We start from the raw sequence: 21,483 nt of genomic DNA, 5'->3' as shown, positions 1-21,483 counted from the left end.
GTAACATTTCCATTCTAGCAAATAATAAAACACTGGCCTCAGTTCTAACAGCATAATTTTGTGTGTACATATTTGTAAGTGTGTGGGGGTTATCATACGCTTGGGGGTATCACAGGACAATTCTAGGTATCATCCTCCAAACATTGTCTGTCTTCTGTCAGACAGGGCCTGACATGGCCTAGTATCACCAACAGGGTACACTTACTGGTCAGTAAGTCCCCAGATCCTCCTGCTTCCTCCCTCATGCACCATTTTCCCCAGCATTAGGATCTGTGGATTGAACTCTGGTCTCATGTCTGCAGGCCAAGTACTGAGCTAGCCCCTACCACTTGTTTGATAAATATTTTTCAAAAATTTTACACTAATGCTTTTTGTAAAAACTGTTCAGAAGCCTCATGCATCCCAGGCTCAGACTCAGTGGATCGTCAACAATGGCCTTGACCCTTTGAGCCATCCCTGAGCACCAGGGCTACAGGAGGGGCTCACCATACACTTTTATACTTAATACTTTTTGTAAATAATCAGTTTTCAATTTAGACCTCAGGGGTTGGGGATTTAGCTCAGTGGTAGAGTGCTTGCCTAGCAACCAGTTCAGTCCCCAGCTCTGGAAAAAAGAAAAAAAAAAAAAAAGACTAAGATTCTTAGATCTCAATTTAGACTCCAGAAATAATATTAAGATAACAATAGATCTTCTTTCCAGTTTCTGACAGATATTCTTAACAGGATAAGTTAAATAGCAGGCAACGAGACTTTTGTATGAGACCTAAATAAAAGTAAATAAGTAACCTCTGTGTTACTTTTTTGTTTTCCTCTTTTATAGGCTGTAGAAGATGCTTTTGTACCTGTCATAAAATTTGAATTTGATGGTATTGAAGTAAGTGTTTTTGCAATTGACATTTTTAACCTGTAAGTTTTGTTTCAAAATCTGACTTAGCACGGGCATGTTTTATTTGGTTTGGTTTTGGTTTTGGGCTTGGGTTTTGAAATAATCTCACTATGTGACTATAGCCGGCCTCCTGAATGCTTGCCTGGTACTCACCACAGTTTAAGGAATAGTAGTCTTTCACCTACTTCTTGTTTCTCTTGACCACTCGTCGTGGAAAATTTAGGAACCTTCATTTCTTTCCTCATGCTTTTTGTACACAAACTTTCTCATTTCTCTAATCATCTAAAATAGTTGCACTGTTATAATTTTGTTTAGAGCAGTGTTCCATTTACATTACTATCTCAGAAACAGTTTTCAGAGCTCAGGACTGAGTATACTGACCTACTGCAATTCCTTGCTCTGTAACAGGTTTGCCCTCGGGAGTTAATGACTATTCAGTTCTGTCGGTCATTATACTTAGTCTGATTTCAACCCAGTCTTCTATGGCTGTCATAATCTTTAAGCTAAAAGCCATTAGCATCTTGAGGAAGAGTCAGTCCACTGGGTCTTGGCCCTGTTCTCAGCTGAGTGTGGCCCATGGCCTGTGCACAGCTGTCATCCTGTCCATTTCACTATGATCTTCATGGAGCTTTCTCTCTGTACTCTAGAATTTCCATCTTTCTAAATATACTACTGTTTTACTGGAGCTCAACCATTGGATGCCTAAATAAGAATTTGTTTTCTTTTTATCTTGCATGCTTAAAAAACAGAATTCATAATTTTGCTGAGTACATCATTCTAGGTAGGAAACGATTTTTTATGTCCTCTAAGGCCTGCATTGTCTTGTGGCCTCTGTGCTGTAGAAAAGCATATTACTATTTTCACTCTCTTTGTATGTATGGTCAGTTTGTCCCTTGTTTTATTTAGTTGTTTTGTTTTTATTTTGTCTTCATACTCGTAGAATTCATGATGATAATATGCTTTGGTTTGTGTTTCTAACTGATGTGCTTGGCGTGCAGTAGTCTTTAGAGTGGAAAGGCCTTCAGTTCTTGGACCTCTTATTGTGGGGGGTTTTGGGGTTTTTTTGGATTTCTTGCCTTTGTTTACACACAGGTCTTTTCCCATAAAGCCCTAACATTTGTGAGTTGAGTCTCCAGAGAACAGCTTTCTTTAAAAATAAATAGCACACACAATTCTCATTTCTTAATTAACCACATCTTAATATTTTTATTATTCTTGGTTTTTTCTTGTCTTTCAAGTTTTGTGATAATATCCACTTCCCTGTTTTTAATTTCTAAAAATACTAATTATATTTTCTAAATGTTCTTTTAAATTTATTTATGTATTTATTCATAGCTACCTGTTTTTATTTTCCAAATAAAATGCTTAAATCTGTTTTCTTAGGTCACTGGGTGTGTTAGCATCTGCCCCCCAGCTCTCCAGCCTCTATGACTTTTGCTGATGTTTCTCTGGTCTCAGTTTCCTAGTGGGTTAAGCCATAAACTCCGAAAACTAAACCAAAACCGAAACCAAAACACTTCTCAGTGCCTCAGTGGAGTTTCACGAGGGAGTAAAAGTAAATGTGTGTTGGATCTTCCCATGTTTCTCTCAAGATGTGCAGTGATTGTCCCACATAAGGCCACCCACATAGGCCTCCTATGCTTTAGCAGACTGTCCAGACCGATAACTATGACTCCTCATGGTTGGAGTTGGGGTTGGGGAGAATGGACCAGGAGAAGTAAAATCAGTCTCTTTTCTGTTTTATCTCTTTCCAAAGATTGATCTAGTCTTTGCAAGACTGGCAATACAAACCATATCAGATAATTTAGATCTAAGAGATGACTCTCGCCTGAGAAGCCTCGATATACGGTGCATTCGAAGTTTAAATGGTAAGTTTCTATAAAGAAATCTTAGATACCTGCTTGAAAACAATTTGGTAAATAGAGCCTATAGTTGTAGACGATTAATTAATTAATGTACTCTAAAGATTGCCCTGGCAGTGGCAGCTTCAGGGGTTCCTCATTACCCACCCCAGTGTTCTGGATTCACGAATGAGACACAGACACACACACACACACACACACACACACACACACACACACACACACACACAGCTCTATATTGTAATATGCCCTGAGCAGCTCAATGGTCAGACCACTCCCAAAGCTCCACGCCACTAACACACTCTCCCCTCTGATATTCCTGAATTATTACATACTAAACCCTGCATTCCATCCTGGCCTGCAGCCCTCCAGGGCCACGATCTATGAGTCTTACATGTTGGCTGTCTCTCTGTCCTGCACTTCTCAGGCCTGATCTTTCTGCTTTCCTGGCAATGACAGTTCTATCCTTTCTTCTCTCTCTATCCTAAAGTCCCACCTCTGTCTCCTTGCCTAGCCATTGGCCACCTGTAATTTTATTTACCAATCAGAACCAACTGGGGGCAGAGACCCTCAGTGCCTTACCTGCGCACAATTCCCATGCAATTTTGGGAACTCAATAAACGTAATACAAGCATTAAACCAAGTCCACAGCAAGAGGCCTTTTGTAGAATTGTCAGTGGACTACTTTAAGACTTGAGCAAACTAAAATCTGAGAACATCATGGAACACAGGCTTAGTGTGAGAGACTTTACATTCTATCACCAACACCAGGAATTTGAAAGTCACGGTTTTCTTTATAGAATAGTGTTAATTATTTTTTAAATATTCTAAAAAGCATAATTTATTTGAAAGATTGTGTTTAGAATTGTGGTTCATAAACATATTAGTCTCAGAAGTCCTGTAAACCTTAAGATTCGTGGAGAACTCCAAAATATTTTTTATCTGCATCGTATGTCAATATTTACCATAATATAAATAAAAATGTTTAGAATATTTATAGTTCACTAGAAATAAAAAGCAATTATAAATTAATAATTTTATATATAAAATGGGCTTTTTTCCAGATTACCATATCTGCTTCTACAGTTAATGTATTATCTGATATCTTGGTTTTGTTAAAATATAAAGAGAAACAGAATTACTCTGTCACATTAATGCCTAGTGGCCTCTCTTGTCCTTTGAATGTCCCTCTGCCTAGTTTGTTGTTGTTGTTGTTTTGGGTTTTAGGGTAGTTGTTTGTTTGTTTTAACTATCATACTCTGGCTATTTGGAAAATGTTAGTTTACAAAGTTATTTTTATCCTCCAGCTGTTAACACATATTTCATTGTAAAGTGGTTTTAAATTACATTGATTAATATTAGCACCAGTTCTGTCATGAGAGTCTTTAAAGTATTTCAAGCTGTCAGGTTCACAATAGTAGATAAAAGTGATTTATAACTAATTTAACGTGAAAACTTACCTCTTCTCCATAGTAAATAGTATCATTGTTTTTCTTGAGGCAAGGAATTTGGTTTATTTTTCAGACTGCCTAATGATCGCCCACTTGTGTAACCTTTTATATCTTTAGTCATAATTTCAAGCAGCCTGGTATTCCTTGAAAATAAGGCTGTTTTAGCATATAGCTGAAATGCTGGCACACCGCTTTCCTTTTGGTTGCTTTTGTTTAACTGGGAGCTTATGAGAGTAGTGAATTATACTGAACACTTGTGGACTCTGTGGCCACCACCTTGTGTGACCCCTGAACACTGTGGTTGCCAGTACTCCATCAGTGCAAATGTCAGCACACATGAAAATGGTAAGGGAAGATGGAGGCTTCTTAGAAAAGGAGGTTCAACCTCACAGGTGCTTCACGTTTTAAAGCCACTGATTATATTCTCCTTCCTTTTACACGTACGTTTGTTTGTTTGTAACATGGTTTTTCTGTGTACTCTTGGCTGTTCTGGAACTCACTCTTAAACCAAGCTGACCTCAAACTCAGAGACCTACCTGCCTCTCCCTGGAGAGTTCGAGATTAAAGTCAAGCACCACCATGCCCAGTCTCTTTTGTTTGATTTAATGTGATGGTAAATTACACTTCTTTGTGGAAGGGCTTCTAATAAGAAAGTTTTATAACTTGGAGACACCGTGATTAAGTCAGATGTAGGAACTCAGACCGGTCTGTTCTTCAGCATTGGATTTTACCCACATTCTTTCAATTCCTCAAAAGTAAAAATATTTTCACATGTGTTTCGAAATTTTAAATTTATCCTGACGTAGCATTCAAATTTTAACATTTGAGAGTCTGAAGGTTAGGAGACCATTTGAGCTAACTGAGTTTTACTCCTTAGTGAAAAATTAATGTTTTGTCTTTTTCAGGATGTAGAGTTACTGATGAAATTTTGCACTTAGTGCCAAATAAAGAAACTTTTAGACTTACTCTAAGAGCAGTCAAATTATGGGCAAAGCGTAAGTATCCCAAGGCTTTGTATGTATTTATAAAGTTCTACTTTTCTGTTGCCAGCAGTTGGAACACATAGGAGAGCTCTGACCTCATTGATGTTGTTGAGGGTTGATGGTCATCTTAGCAAAGCTGTTCCTCAGTTTCTAAGGTGTGGTGTCTGTGTCTCTGAGTGTGAGTGTGTGTGTACGTAGACAGAGTGCGAGTGTGCTTGTATATAACTCATCAAATGCCCTCCGCTTGCTCTGGTGTGATAGAGGACGTTCTGTATTATGTATAGCTGTAGTCAGACACTGCTTAAGAATGGGGACAGAGGACTGAGGGGAGGTGACACTGAAGCAGTGGCTCAGTGGTATCTTCCATACAGAAGATACCTCGACAGCATACAGCAGAAACACACAGTGTGCTCTAGGTGACATACGTGCGGTAAGTGCAAACTGCTGCACCCAGAGTTAATCGAGCGAGTCAGCGAGAGATTGCAGATGCCTGGGACATTAACATCCACTATCACAAACTTGGTGACTTGCTGGCTTATACGAAGTTTTTTCTTTCTTCAGTAATATATTTAACTTACTGTAAATAAGTTTTTTAAACTTAAGTTTTTTAATTCCTTTGTAATAACACAAATTGGGCATGGTGGCATGCTAGTAATTCCAGTGTCCAGGAGGCTGAAGTTGGAGGGTTACATATTCAAGGCCAGGAAACTTTGTCTTAAAGAACAAAAGCCATTATGCAGGCAGGAACGATGGCTCCCACCATTGTTCAGGGACTGAAATGCTGGGGATGATCACCAGAATAGCTCATGGGTTAGAGGCCAGCTCCCTTCCCAGTCCACATTGCTCTCAGTTTTCTTGATTTTTTTTTTTTTTCTGGAGTTTGCTTTTCTCTTCCCTCTCTTCAGCTATACATTTTTTTCATCTCATTATCATTAGTGTTAAGTGACTGCCATTATGTATATGGTTGTTCCTTGGCTGACAGCATTCAGTACCAGGTTTCACATACCTTAAACAGACCTCTCCATAAAAGTCTGATTATGGAAATGTTTTATGTTATCGTCCACTCCAGTTAACTCTGTGAGTAATTAGATACTTGAAATGTCCAACTAAGGAACTGGATTTTTAAATGTGTGCTTTGTGTCATTGACAGTAAAATTAAATGATTCCCAAGAAAGGTAAAATAATGTTCATTTAAAAATCTTGTCACGTTATATCTTATCATTCCTAACAGCCAAAGAGCAACACAAGTCACATATTCATACTCTGATGAATGAATATAAAAACATGGTATATCCTTACTGTCAGATAGTATTTTGCAATAAAATGGAACACGGTACTGGTAAATGATGCAACAGAAATGAATGTTGACACCACTTTAAGTGTGACAGAAGTTACTCAAAAGCTAACATATATATGCTTTGATTTATAGGAAAATGATGCTCAGGTCTCCAGGTCCAGAGGAGGGAGTAGTGTGACTGGTTAGGTTTCTTTGGAGTTGATAAACTGTCCTAGACACAATTGTGGGGTTGCCCAATTCTGACTATACCAAAAGGTGTTGAATTGTATAGTTTAAATGAGTCAGTCTTACGGCATGGGAAGTTTGCAGGCAAGGAGAGCCATGTTGCTAGTGGTCACCATATTAGGGGCACTTACATGAGTTTAAGCAGGTGAGTTCTGTCCTTGGCCTTAAATAGGCAGGACAGTGTGATTGATATGGAAGGGTAACATGAACAGTTTGTCTCTCCTCACAAACCAGACGAAACGCTGTATTTTTCAATGTTTATATGCATACTTTTTATATTTAACATGTCTAAACTGATATTTTTGTAGGATTTTTCCCCCTGTCTGTGTGGGACATAGAATAGTAGCACTTGTATAATAAGAGCATATTAATATTAGGCTTAGTGAGATATGGTAACAGTTTTCCATGGGTTTCCATAAAAATATCATTTCACAGGTGAGTCTGATATCATTGGTATATTCTTCACAATGGAGACTTACCCAGATTCTATGAAATACTGACGTTTATTGCCAATTTTATGCTTGGCCTTTAAAGACTCCACATGTGTATGACTCTTAGTGAAATGTTCTTAACTGCTTACCTCCAGATATCTTTCCTTCTGTTGATCTCTCTAACTGAAGATCTCTGGGGTGGGGAAGAGGACTGGGGATAATCTCAGGAGAACTGTTGAGAGGTGGCAGTGGAGCGGTAAAGGAACTGAGGTCCTCGGACCTGGGCAGCAAAGCAGAGAGCCTGAGGTAGAGACCGAGGTTTGCCGGCTGACTCTGAGTCTAGTGTTGGGTTGTGCTTATCATCTTGGTTCCTGTTGAGTCCCATGAGTGAAGTTATCCTGTTGGTATTTCGAGCAAATAGATCTGAATAATAACTACCACTTCATTTTCCTAGGCCGTGGTATTTATTCCAATATGCTGGGGTTCCTTGGTGGTGTCTCCTGGGCAATGCTGGTAGCCAGAACTTGCCAACTGTACCCAAACGCAGCAGCTTCAACCTTAGTCCACAAGTTCTTCTTAGTTTTCTCCAAATGGTAAGCATATGTACTTTGACAAATTGTTAACATCTATGAATGTGTAAACAATTATTTGAACTTTTAAGAAGTATATCCAGGCATAGTGTTTTCTGCCTGTGATCCTAGAACTTGAGAGTTTGGGTGGGACTGTTGCCATGAGTTTGAGGATAGCCTAGGCTCCGTGGTCTGCTTTAGCCCTGGCTGTAGAGCGACTGTAAGGAGAACAAACCTATACATGGATATTTGTGTTTTACATTCGTTAAAAGCTTTAAAATGTGTTTATCTGAGAATGGGACATCCAGATGACACTCTATCCTGTTATAACCGACACATAAAATCGTATATACTTACTGTGTGCCCACAGTATTTTGGTAGTGTACATTATACAGTCAGATCAAGGTTGCCATGTGTGTGTCTTCAGACCTTTATCATTTTTTATGGTGAACACAGTCTCTTAGCTTGTTGAAGCGCATCACTAACATCGCTTGTAGTCCTCCTCCTGAGCAGCAGAACTTACCTAACGTAACGTCCATTGCCTGGCACTGTCCTGTCCTTCTCTCTGCCCTGCTCTCCTGGTCTCTGATAGCCACTATTTTCCTTCCACCTTCTGAGGCCAACATTTCAGAATCCCCTAATGAGTGGAGGAGAATCCTGTGCCTTGTTTATTTCAGTTAGTGCAATGGCCTCTAATACCATCCATGTTGTCACAAAGGAGATAATTTGTTGTGGCTTCCTTGGCTGCCCGTCTCCTTCCTCCCCCTCCACTCTGCACCATTGTTTTGGGAAAAAAAGCTTAACTTTGTAACCCATGCTTATATACAACTTGAACTCCTCCTGCTTCAACCTTCCAAGGATTGGGATCACAGATGTGTATCACAACACCTAGTTTTGCCTCTTTTTCCCCTTTTTGATTTCATTTTCTGTAAATGGGTGTATTGTTTTGTCTAAGTGTGTGTCTGTTCACCACGTGTGTGCCTGGTCCCTGTAGAGGTCAGAAGAGGACATTAACCCCTGGGGCAGGAGGTACAGTTGTGAGCCTTCCATATGGGTGCTGAAATTGAGTCTGGGACAAGCAGTCAGTGCTCCGGCTTGTTTTGTTGTTGTTGTTTTGTTTTGAGTTTTATTTTTTGTTATTTATTTACAGCCTGATCTCAGCCTCCCTCTCCTCCTAATTCCTCCCTCTTACCACCCATCTATCCCATTCACCCCTCCTTCCTCTCTCCTCAGAAAAGGGGAGGCCTCCCATGGATACAGGCGGCCTTGGCAATGTCAGGTTGCAGCAGGTCTAGGCACAGCTCCTCTTAGTGTGGCCAGACAAGGCAGCCCAGTTAGGGAAAAGGGATCCAAAGGCAGGCAACAGGGTCAGAGACAGCCCTGCTCCTGCTGTTGTGAGTCCTACACGGAGACCCAGCTGCACATCTGCTACATCGATGCAGAGAGCCTAGATCTGTCCCATGATGCTCTCTGGCAATCAATGCTCATAACCCCTGTACCTCTCCTAAGTTACTCAGTAAGGTAGCAGGTAGGTTTGTGAATGTGAGCCTTATCTTAAGAGAGTAGCATCCCCATGTATTTGAGCTCTGAATGGCGGTGATGACCATAGCTGCCTCATTCATCGTAGTATCCTCCGTACGTGTCAGTTACTGCTGTCACTGCACCCTCAGAGTCAGATCTGCGAGAGCAGATGAGAAGGGAGGTGCAGACCGCTCTAACAGAGGAATTGGAGTTTCTGAGGAAGCACAAACAGACTCTTCCTCGTACATTGTACGTTGTCATGGAAGATGGGGAAGTTCAGACTTGTAGTTTTTATATGGCATCTGAAGGGAGAGTGTACATGAATTAATGTCCTTCATTCATGTTAGGGAATGGCCAAATCCTGTGCTGCTGAAGCAACCAGAAGAAAGCAACTTGAATTTGCCTGTCTGGGACCCGCGGGTATGGAATTTATTACGGAATTTTATCCAGTCATTTGGGAGTAGGGACTTTCTCTAAATGACAGTTCAAATGTAATATTATTAAAAAATGTCCATATATGACCAGATAAGTGGTTGTATCAAAACAGTATCATAACCTATTGTAAAAATCTAACAAGTAGTTGCTTATAATAAAGTATTGAAATATATAAAAGTAATTCTTTGTAGTACAGCTTAAAGCAGACTCATAATTCTCACATAGCTGCTAATTTAATAAGAGTAGGCAATCATTTCTATATAATGTCTCTGTGGTTATTATACTTCAACATTTCTGAAAAACTATTGCTTCTAAGATGCATCGTTTTATAGCCTTATTGAGGAGAAATTAACTTCTGCAGAATTCTGACAAACAAATATGTCTGACTCCAGAAAAAAAATGCACTTCAGAAGACAGATATACTTCCTAGAATTGAGAGAGTTTAGTATTAAATGTATTTTTCATATTTTTCATAATTTGGGGAAGATAAAGTGAGGACTACTGAGTAGTAGTATAGGTAATTATTCTGCTTCTCATTTCACAGGTAAATCCATCAGACAGGTATCATCTTATGCCAATAATTACCCCTGCCTACCCACAACAGAATTCTACGTATAATGTGTCTACATCAACTCGAACAGTAATGGTAGAAGAATTTAAACAAGGTAAATATGCTTGGCCCTGTTGCCCCTTACATGTTCCCAACATTTTAGCAGACAGCTTTATTCTATATTGGTAGCTATTGACTGTCAGTTAAATTCTTTGTAAAACATCAAATGCTTCCTAAAGTATATAATATTAAGGCCAAAATTTGAACCAGTCCAATATGGTGGAATTTAACCTTATGTTCTCAGAAACTACATAGTGTATTTACATTCCCTAAGTCAGGCATTTGTTACGTTAGATGGTTTGGGTAAAAAGACACAAAAGCTGGGCACTTTTCGAAATTAGACCTAGTTTCTAAAAACCCTTTGGTTTTCGTTTTTGTTTAGGTCTTGCAGTTACAGATGAAATTCTTCAAGGGAAATCAGATTGGTCCAAACTATTAGAACCACCAAATTTCTTTCAAAAATACAGGTATTTAAACTTTCGTAATCTTTGTGTATACGTATGGGGGCGGGGGATCTTAACTTCTTGTCGTGTTTATGGTTTTTTGTTTGTGTGTTTTATATCCTTTATTTTTAAGGGGGTTAGGTTGTATATACCTGTGGGCGTGTATGCCGTAGTACTCATGTGGAGGACTGAGGACAGCTTGCAAGAGTTAGATCTGCCTTCCATAGCCTGTGTGGGTCTTAGGGAACAAACTCGGGTCATCAGGCCTGGTAACAAGTGTCTTTCTTTACCTACTAACCCATTTTGCCGGACCCTTGCTTTGTTTTGAGACAGAGCCTCACTCTACTCCAGGCTGACCTCAAACTTACTTTATAACCTAGGTTGGCCTGGAACTTAGGATGATTCTCCTGCCTCAGCCTCATGAGTGTAGGATTTGAGGTGTTAGCCAGCGCTTGTACAATAGGACTTCAAATGTAGAAAATGAATTATGACAGATGACAGTGTAACTCACATTTCTTAAGCCAGGCAGTGGAAATCCTCAGGGCTCGGGGCTCTCATTCTAGCATCAGTGACAGTTGCTAAACGGAACTGCTTTTAAATTGTGGAGTCTGTAGTGTTGTAAAAGTAATCTGTGGGGGTTGGGGATTTAGCTCAGTGGTAGAGTGCTTGCCTAGCAAGCGCAAGGCCCTGGTTTCAGTCCCCAGCTCCGAAAAAAAGAAAAAAAAAAAAAGTAATCTGTGACTTTCAGAAACTGTGTAGTTGTATTGTTTAGTTCTTTGTGAAGAAGAAAGAAAATGGATAAAAAACCTCAGACTAACAGATGTTTCTGGCCGTTCTCTTCCTTGATCATTGCTGCCAATGCTGCGTAGACATTATATAGTGCTGACTGCCAGTGCATCGACAGAGGAGAATCATCTGGAATGGTAAGACTTACATCTCACGTTCTCCTTCCTATGTCTGATGGAACATGGTCACATGGTGCCACACCAACTGTAAAACTGTATTTTAGTGACTGAGGTCCATGATGGAGCACTGGGGATAAGAAATGCCAGTAAGTTAGTTCAGTGTCGGCAGGATAGGAGTCAGATTTAAGCAAACCTTTGCAGTAGCCTGCAGCTTACTATTACTGTCCCCCATCCAACGCAGAAGGGAAGAAGACACTTTTTGTACCTTCTTAACCGAGGTGGTGCTGGTACACGTGTCTGAATTTTAAATCTCCTGACAATAGACAGTAGAACGGCCAAGCTACACTACAGCTTTGAGTGCATGCAAATTCATGCTCTCTGCCATCCGTGTATTCCTGTTCCTGGGCCCAGTGGGCAGGAGGTGTGCTGCCATAATTTCTTCCAGTCTGACCTGCTGTTTTGTTTCAAGGGTCTTTATTTCTCTGGTAATTTAATTTTTTTATTGATGAAGTTTTTGTCTAGGTGAGGAGTCAGGAAACTACAGCCTGTGACAGATTCCAGCTGCCACTTGTAGTGAGCTGTTGTAGTGAGCTGTTGTAGTGAGCTGTTGTAGTGAGCTGTGTAGTGAGCTGTTGTAGTGAGCTGTTGTAGTGAGCTGTTGTAGTGAGCTGTGTAGTGAGCTGTTGTAGTGAGCTGTTGTAGTGAGCTGTGTAGTGAGCTGTTGTAGTGAGCTGTTGTAGTGAGCTGTGTAGTGAGCTGTTGTAGTGAGCTGTTGTAGTGAGCTGTTGTAGTGAGCTGTGTAGTGAGCTGTTGTAGTGAGCTGTTGTAGTGAGCTGTTGTAGTGAGCTGTGTAGTGAGCTGTTGTAGTGAGCTGTGTAGTGAGCTGTTGTAGTGAGCTGTTGTAGTACAGGGCAATCCTCATGACTGTGTGACTGACTGTTACTCTGCTGTGCAGACACAGAGACTACCACTCAACCCACTGCACATCATAGAAAAGCTAACTCATTGACGTAGCAACACTGCACTAACTCAGTTTCCATGCATCTCCTCTTGGAACAGTTATATCAGCTTTCATAAGTGGAAATATTTAAAAGTATTCTTGAAAATTTTCTGACTCATGGTTACTAATACATAGCTCACAGTACATATTTTTACACTCGATCTTAGCCAAAAGGCTGAGAAGCCATGACAGTTTAATGAGAGAAAATTAAGTTGTAGAAATCTTGCTGAACCTGTATGTTTTTGTAAAAGCTGGTTTAAGTTTAGTGACTTTTTGAAATGCAAAATCCAGTATTTTGTGAAAGTCAGTCTGCTTCTTTCAGGAATTATGTGCCTACATTAGCTGTTCCTGTTCATATTATTTAAAGGTAGCTTAGCCTTAGTGTAAAGATATGAAAGTAGAAAAGATTGAAGACCACATAACTAAGTCCTGACTATTAGAACCTTAACCAAGACTGGGTATTGTTAGAGTCAGAAATGCATAAAGTTAGATCAGTCTTTTGTAAGCAGAAAGTCACTGAAGTTTGACATTTGCCTGCTTGAGGTCTTACTTTGTCGTCGTCGTCGTCGTCGTCGTCGTCGTCGTCGTCGTCGTCGTCACTGTCGCTCTTACTGTGTGTGCTCATGCCCCAGCGTGCATATGGGTATCACGAGTCGGCCTTTAGAAGTGGCTCTTCCCTTCCTCTGTGACTGCAGGGCTCAAACCCGGGTTGTCAGGCTGTGCTGCGTCAGATGCTCTGACCTTAGGAGTGCACTGCTGCCCCTTGTTATGTTAAAGACCCCTGCTTTAATTAGACCCTCCTTAAGAGAGTGTACAAGCTCCACAGTTCACGTCTCACTTGGTTTACTTCAGTATAGTTGTCAAACTTCCTATGACTTCATTGAAATCCTGCTGTTTATCTCAGGGTTGGATTAGTAGAATCTAAAATCCGTGTACTTGTTGGAAACTTGGAACGGAATGAATTTATTACTCTCGCCCATGTGAATCCCCAGTCATTCCCAGGAAATAAGGAACATCATAAAGCGTAAGTTGTCCCTAAATAACATTTTTAAATATTATTTGACATATGCATTGCTTCAAATGAGTTTTAAGACTGTCCTTAACAGCCATTGGTGGGAGAATGATGTATGTTTTAGATATGTGTGATCATGTATTCATTATTATATAAGTATACACTGCAGTACTCAGCAAAACTCCATGTTAGTCTTCAGAACCTTCTAACTGTTCAACAAGTCATTCTTCAATGCAACTTAGTCTTTTAATACAGTATTAAGCAGCTACGCCAGTGCTCCGGGTGTAGCTTAAGAATTTGGTCACATCTCTGAAATCTGTTAATAAGGTAGAAAAATAAAAACCAAATTTGATTGTCCAGTAGCATTTGTTAGATTGAAAAAATTAATGGAAATTTTTAAATTTTACTTTATAGCAACAATTACGTATCAATGTGGTTCCTCGGGATAATTTTTCGGAGAGTAGAAAATGCAGAAAGTGTTAACATAGACTTGACATATGATATACAGTCATTTACTGACACAGGTAAGACTTTGTAATCATGGGGCTATGATTGTCAACCATGACTGTAACTCAGTTCCATCTGTTTAGGGTCTAGCTGGAGATGCTCTCTCATTCCCGATCTGCTTAAATTAAATTGGTCCCTGCTGGAGGAATGGATGTGCTGTTTAGGGGAAGGACAGAAATGATGGAGCAGTCTTCAGCATAGAGTGCAGAGTAATGGTCTGACAGAGGAGTCATACAGAAGAGTCATACTTCACAAACTCACAAATGCAGAGCAGGGCTCTGGCAGGAGTTCTCTTTTTATTTTAAAACACTGTGGGATGCTTAGTCTAGGAGCCAGCCAGTGTGCGTAGGGGACAGGAGTGGGAAGACCCCAGGCACTCCTAAATCAGATGCTTGTTGTACCATCTTCATGTGTTTTCTATTTTAAAATAGAACTAAACTCCTCAGGTGACTTTCTTATTTGTTCAGCCAAAGTTTATCATTGCAGTCCGTAAAAATGAATTTTGGATTTTTTTAAAAGATTTTATTTATTTTATTTATATGTGAGTACACTGTAGGTGTCTTCAGACACACCAGAAGAGGGCATCAGATCCCATTACAGATGGTTGTGAGCCACCATGTGGTTGCTGGGACTCGAACTCAGGATCTCTGGAAGAGCAGTCAGTGCTCTTATCCGCTGAGCCATCTCTCCAGCCCTTCGTTTTTTACCTTAAATAATCATCAGGAGAAACAGATTTGCTGAAAATGTTTCAAGGTTAATTGGAAAAAAGTTGCCCTTTATAACTAGCCCCAGCCTCAGTCTCTGGAATATGCGTTATAATTGGGCTGGTATTGATCTGAGGTGTATGATGTTCATGTGATCTCTTCTTGGCAGAGATGAGTTTTCTGAGTTCTTTGCAGCTAGTCAACATGGTAATGTGGATTTCTCTGCTTCACCTTCAAATTAACTAATTAACTAATTAACATTCTCAGGAAGGGACGGAGAATCTGCAGTTTGATATCATGAATATAAACTAGGGATCAGATGTCTTAAAAAGGAGAAAGCAGAGATACTCTGTTAATAAGATTTTTCAAATATTCTTTTCCACGTGTGCACACTCATGCCACATGTCATAGTATTTGCATGGAGAAACAGCCCTTCTCTCCCTGTCTTCAGTGGACTAAAAAGTCCAACTGGTCTTTACCAATAATGAAAAGCACTAGAACAGAAATCTAGAGCCATATGTCTTGGATGCAGTCAGGTGGTTCTAGGCTTTCTAAGACAAACGTTCCTCCACCTGTACACGGGGTAGAGTTGCAGGTGGCGCTGAGCCCCCGTGTTCTATATCTCTGTGCGCTCCAGTGAACAAACAGATTCAGGATAGCGGGAGACCTTGAATTGCATTGTATTTTTGGTAGAGAATTATCATAAGTAGTTGGCTGCAGAGACAGTGCAGAGATTCAGAGTTCTGGCTGTTCTCCCAAGAGCCTAAGGCTTGGTTCCCCAGCACCCATGTGTGTGTATGTGCTTGTGTGTGTGTAAAAGAAAATTATCTTAGACTCAGACAAGTAATTATATAGAAAGATTACCATTTTGAAAATAGCAAAGATTTGGGGGGAAATATGCCTGCATATTTATTTTGTTAATAAGGATTGTCTATAAGAAAGCTTTTAGACTGTATGTACATAGAACCAATCCACTCTTAAATAGTATTGTGGCACAATGGAAGTATTTTAGAAAGATTTGTTCCCATAAGAGGGTGTGGTTTTATTGGGGCATAGGTATTCTAGACATTTCAGAAAAGGGAAACAGCTTGTGGTTCATAGAGAGATTTCTCATTTATCGTGTTAACATGTTTACAGTGTACAGGCAGGCGAACAACATCAATATGCTGAAGGACGGGATGAAGATTGAGGCCACTCACGTAAAGAAAAAACAGCTTCACCATTACCTACCCGCGGAGATTCTTCAGAAGAAGAAAAAGGTGGGTCTGCTAGCCTACCTCCAGGATGCTGCAATGGCAGTTGATCCTGAGACCAAACTGGAACTTTCCATCTCTTCTAAACCTCTTTGGAAAGAAGATGTAGACAGCAGGTCTGAAATCTCATTGATCACAGATATTTGCATTTGTGTGCTTCGGAACTAAAGGTAGTCTCTGTGTTCTCATTTGTTTTGAAACCCTGAACAGCCTTTTTCTCTTGGCAGAGTCTTTCTGATGTGAGTCGGAGTTCAGGGGGCCTTCAGTCCAAAAGATCGTCTCTGGATAGCAATTGTCTGGACAGCTCCCGAGACACTGACAGTGGAACTCCCTTTAATTCTCCCGGGTCTGCACATAAACCTTCCAACCCAGACAGCCCCACAGGAGACGCAGAGAGGTATGGGTCAGAACGGTCCTTTCCGCCTGTGTACTGAAGGATGAGGAGAATGTTCTGTGCCTCTCCTAAAAGGCCTGTTCCGTCGCCCAGAGGTTTCTTGCTAGCGACCAGCTTCTTGTTTAGGAATTCGGACAGTTTGTAGCTGCGGGAGTTGCTCCACAGTTAAGGACTTAGTGGAATCGCGCTGTGTAGGTGGATGTACAGATTTTCTGCTTAGACTTTTCTCTTGATTTTCACCATCTCTAACTTTCTCTGTTCTTCTAGTGAGTAAGGTTGAAATACTAAAAGGAAGTGATGTTAAAATGTTAAATGAGAGAGCTTGAAGTCCATAATAGGAAATAAACTAATACTTACACTTTACACTTGTACTAGGAGTAACGCGGAGCCCATGGCTGTGATTGTGGAGAAGCTGCCAAGTGTTCCCCCCGCGCAGGGGCTGTCCATTCCAGTCATTGGTGCAAGTAGGTACCTCAGTCCCTGGCGCCGACAGCCCCACCACATACGTGCTCCATTACTAGGCTGTGTCTTTCTTTCTAGAGGGTGACGCTGCAGTCAAAGCCGTGTCCTCCCCAGCCGTGTGCACCATTCCTACTGTAGTAGGACGGAGCGTCATTCCTAGAGTCACTACACCCCACAACCCTGTCCAGGGACAACCACATCTAAATGGGATATCAAATATTACTAAGAATGTTACACCCAAAAGATCCCACTCACCACCTACAGATGGGACTGCTAAGAGGTTGAAAGACATAGAAAAGGTAACATTATGCCCTCAGTGGTGGCCGTGCCTTTTGTTTTGTTTTGTTTTTTTTCTAAGTTAAAATAATAGTAAAGAAGCCGACAACTTGTTGTGTTTAAAAGAATATTTTAAACCCTTAGGAAACAATAATTGTTGTTCATCTCAAATTCTAGTCACTGAGGTCTGAAAGTTGCTTGATTGGTTTACATTTCTTGATTACACAAACGCTGAGGAGATGAGTGGTGGCCGTACTGTTCATACGCTTTCTTCTGTTCTGTGATCTTCTCTGCTTGCTCCCAGTAGGTGGTAATAAAGTGTATTCTGTTAGAATCTGTTTGAAAGATCACTTCAGCTGCAAAATTAAGGGTAGCAGCTGAACTCGGTCTCAATTTAGTTGTAATTAATTGAAGGCTTTAATTGTAATTATTGTAGTTTCAGAGGGTAGACTAGTGAGTTTCCTGATTTATATAGATTTTATGATCTTTGCAGATACATAATAGCAACTCATCTTTATTGTTTCTATTTTAGTTCATTCGACTTGAGTCAGCATTTAAGGAGTCCCGTGCTGCCGAGGACAGGAAAAGAAAGCCAATGGTAAATGAGTTGGTGTTGTCTCAGAGCGTGGTCTTAAAGAGCTGTAGTATGAGAAGTACCAGACGAAGTATTTCAGTTTCAGGCGCTGGGTATTAAGTAGGAAGAATTGTTGTACACAGAAAGAAAATTTAAACTGGTGTGTTTAACTCTTCTGTTTTTAGGATGCGATTGGTGGAGAATCTATGCCCATTCCAACTATTGATACATCACGCAAAAAGGTAATAGATGATAGATAGTATCTCCATAGGAAACACGAGTACAAAAATTATTAAGAAACTAAAACTAAATCCAAGCATTTAGAGGTCTGAGGCATGAGGAGTGCTTCGTTTAAGTCTAGCCTGAGCTACAGAGTAAAACCCTATCTCACAGAAGCAAAAACCTAAGATCAGAAAGGCAGTGGTTATGTCCTTGTTCTCAGAAACAGGCAAGTGGTTAGTTAGGACTGCAGATGACAGAAAGCTTACAGTTCTCAGTGGGCATTCCTCAAAGTCAAGAAAAGATGTCCTTAGATCTAAATCTGTCTTATTTATCCATGAATAGTTGTTCGCTCAGCACAGGAGTTTCTTACTAATACCAGAGATAGCTTTTGTTATATACATGGATGGCTTTCAAAATTTAAGTTATTAAAAATCAAATATTTTGGGGCTGGAGAGATGGCTCAGTGGTTAAGAACACTGACTGCTCTTCCAGAGGTCCTGAGTTCAAATCCCAACAACCACATGGTGGCTCACAACCATCTGTAATGGAACCCAATGCCCTCTTTTTGACAGTGTACTCATATACATAAAACAAATAAATCTTTTAAAAAAAGAAATTAAACATATTTGTGTTTTAAAGGAGCCAAATATAGCACTGTATGTGGAGAACACCTTTAGAACACGAGCTAAATAGATTCTAACATTGAATTTCAGAATTTACTCTGAAGAATTACCCTTAAACTAATAAATAGAATATTGAGCATGGAAAGCTGAGAAAGGAGCTTTGTACAGAACACGGAACCTTCTCTGAGATTGTATTTTCACGCCTCCAGAGAGGGGAGTGCATTTCCTTATAATCAACTTTTACCCTGTCAGACCCTTTGAAAACACAGCAATATCTCTACAGGCAGTTTCAATTATGCAACTCACGCTGTAAGACTGTTACAGAAATATATACTAAACATGATAATCCAAGAAAGTAGTGGAGTGGATGCTAAAATACAGAACAGTGAATGGTGCAGTTGTGCTCTAAAATGTTTCAAGCCCAGCCAGAGGTGGTGCATGCTTTTACCCCAGCCTCTGAGTTCCAGCCAGCCCGAGCTAGCTACATAGACCAACCTGTTTCAAACAAAACAAAAAGAAATTCAAGGATGAAGTTTAAGTGAGAAGAATTATAGGTTTTGGTTATGTTATAGTTTATCGCCCTGCTCTTATTTTTTTTATACGCCAGAACTTTTTACCGTTTGTTTGTTTGTTTGTTTGTTTGTTTGTTTGTTTGTTTATTGTGCTGGGGATTAACCCCAGAACTTCATGCATGCCACACGAGTGGTCTACCACCGACTACATCCTCTGCAAATTAACTATAGACAAGGTTTACATTGTTTCTGTTATCCAATCCAAAAGCTAACTGAGGGCAAAGCTCTCAGGGAGCAGCCCTTCCTGCTAATCCTCACTTTTACTTCAGGTGCTCAAGGCTCTCCTTGGCAGTCACCGTCACTTGCCCAGCTGTGAGAGGGGCTGAGTAGGCTATGCATTTCTCACTGGAGCTCGAGCTAGCAGAGCCCTCCTCTCCAGGGTCCTCACACTGCTGCACTTCCACACTTCCCTACCCCTCTGCGTCTCAGTTCCAACTGTCTAAAAAGTGCCCAAGAGCAAACCTACTTAGAATGAATAGGGGAAGGAGGAGAGGTCAAGCACACATGGGAGTGGTGGATGGTAGGAGCCATTATGGGAAGGAGGGTGTATGTGTGCCTGTGTGTGCATGTGTGTGCTCTCGCACTCTGGAGTGCACGGGCATGCACACACTTTTGTCTCTTTCTTCCTAACAGCGACTACCCAGTAAAGAACTGCCAGACTCATCATCTCCAGTTCCAGCAAGCAACATCCGAGTCATCAAGAACTCCATCCGCCTGACCCTTAATCGGTAATAGCAGTGCCACTTCCCTGAGGTGAGCATGCGGTCATGAGGTGCACCGAGGGCAGCCAGTCTTCAACGGAGAGCCAGCTGCCGTGCAGATAGGTGGCGGGGACAGTCGTCAGCCTACTCACCTCGGAGTGAGGTGACGGAGCTGCTCTCACTGATTGCTGGGCACACTGAGGACACCTGCTAGTGAACGTCACCTACAATATTATGGCTTTGCATTTTGAGGTTTTACTGCCTTAACTTTTGATGTTTGTTTCTGTTATGGGAACCAGTTCTTGGCCACTTGGACTCTGATAAAAACAAGTCCTGAACTGTTTGGTTTTTTTTTTTCTTTTTTTTTTTTTTTAAGTCTTGTGTTGTAATCATTGTATAGAACTGAAAAAGTTAAAAACAAAAAAAAAAAAAAAAAAAAAAAAACCCGTCTTGTAATTTTCTAAATGTTTGTGTGTTTACTTTAGCATTGAAGCCACTTTGTGAAGCTCGAGGTTGGTGAATGTGAGGTGTCTCTTCTGCTCCTTTGTTTGTGTAGATGTCTATTTTGTTTATTTAAATTATTTTTTCCAAACTGGCACATCAATATTTAAACTATTTTTTGTGCTTTTGTCCAGATGTTGCATAGTTACCGGGAGGCTTAGTCCAGTGACGACACAGGAACTGGGCACCGTAAATGTTTTGCCTCCCATGGAGGCCTTCAAAATGCATCTTTATTAAAAATCAAACCAACCAGGATACTGAAAGTCAGTATATGAATGGTGAAATTGTTACATATCGTACTATCTCATGACATTCTTGTTAGTTGATTGTCTTTTCTACAGAGGAAGAATTCATTCCACCATCAATGATAAGATCCCTTCAAGTATAGCAGACTTGTATTTTTGAAGTATAAAAGTAACTCAGCATGACAGCCCCTCACCATAATTCCCACAGTTGCCAACAGTTTCTTCATGGATTAGGCATGCAGAAATAAGCAGTGGATTTCATGGAAACCTCAAGGCATTTTTTGGATGACATTGTTACCAACCGTTAATTGGCTCAGGACCTTTGTAGTTTTTATTTAACTATATGAGTTGTCTTTTTTTACACTGCTTTTTTCAGTGCATTTCTTAATATTTTTTTAAGTTTCATGAATGCATGCTCAGTTTATTAAAAATCCACAACCATGTAATCTTGTAATCTGTTGACTCCGTGTTTTGTAAATGAAGTCGTATGTATTTTCAGAGTATTTTTGTATGTACTGTAAGATATCATCTTTTCAAAGAGAAACTTTAAAACCTTTACTGTGTCTTTAATTTTTTAAACACACCTAATTAATATATTTAAAATGGATCGAAGAAGATAGCCAGGAATGCTGTGCACCACCATTGGCTCTCATCAGTGCTCAGCAGGTGCGAGGCAGAGACGGGAGCAGGGTGTCACCGAGTATGCAGGAGAAATAGCCCGGCTGTGTGTTCCTTAGGACACATGGGAGCCACAGTCAGTGGAGAAATAGCCCATGTTCACTTGCAAACCTTGACCACCATTTTAAATTCTTAAGTTTA

The 21,483-nt window shown here is 40.4% G+C and overlaps 1 protein-coding gene across 1 annotated transcript in view; it reads left to right on the top strand.

Annotated features, from left to right (window-relative positions):
- Papolg (poly(A) polymerase gamma) overlaps nt 1-21,221 on the top strand; it is a 33,314-nt gene extending 12,093 nt beyond the window's left edge. The window contains 17 exon segments of the mRNA NM_001107244.1: nt 821-874; nt 2,643-2,754; nt 5,105-5,194; nt 7,590-7,728; nt 9,573-9,645; nt 10,205-10,325; nt 10,653-10,737; nt 11,583-11,636; nt 13,523-13,642; nt 14,045-14,154; nt 15,979-16,100; nt 16,322-16,491; nt 16,864-16,952; nt 17,029-17,249; nt 17,759-17,824; nt 17,986-18,042; nt 19,851-21,221. Coding sequence (NP_001100714.1) covers nt 821-874; nt 2,643-2,754; nt 5,105-5,194; nt 7,590-7,728; nt 9,573-9,645; nt 10,205-10,325; nt 10,653-10,737; nt 11,583-11,636; nt 13,523-13,642; nt 14,045-14,154; nt 15,979-16,100; nt 16,322-16,491; nt 16,864-16,952; nt 17,029-17,249; nt 17,759-17,824; nt 17,986-18,042; nt 19,851-19,949 — 1,782 coding nt within the window. The 3' untranslated portion in view covers nt 19,950-21,221.
- Nucleotides 21,222-21,483: the final 262 nt, after the last annotated feature.

Source organism: Rattus norvegicus, chromosome 14, assembly GCF_036323735.1.
Source record: "Rattus norvegicus strain BN/NHsdMcwi chromosome 14, GRCr8, whole genome shotgun sequence".
Lineage (NCBI taxonomy): Eukaryota > Metazoa > Chordata > Mammalia > Rodentia > Muridae > Rattus > Rattus norvegicus.
This window is presented reverse-complemented; position numbering and strand designations above follow the sequence as displayed.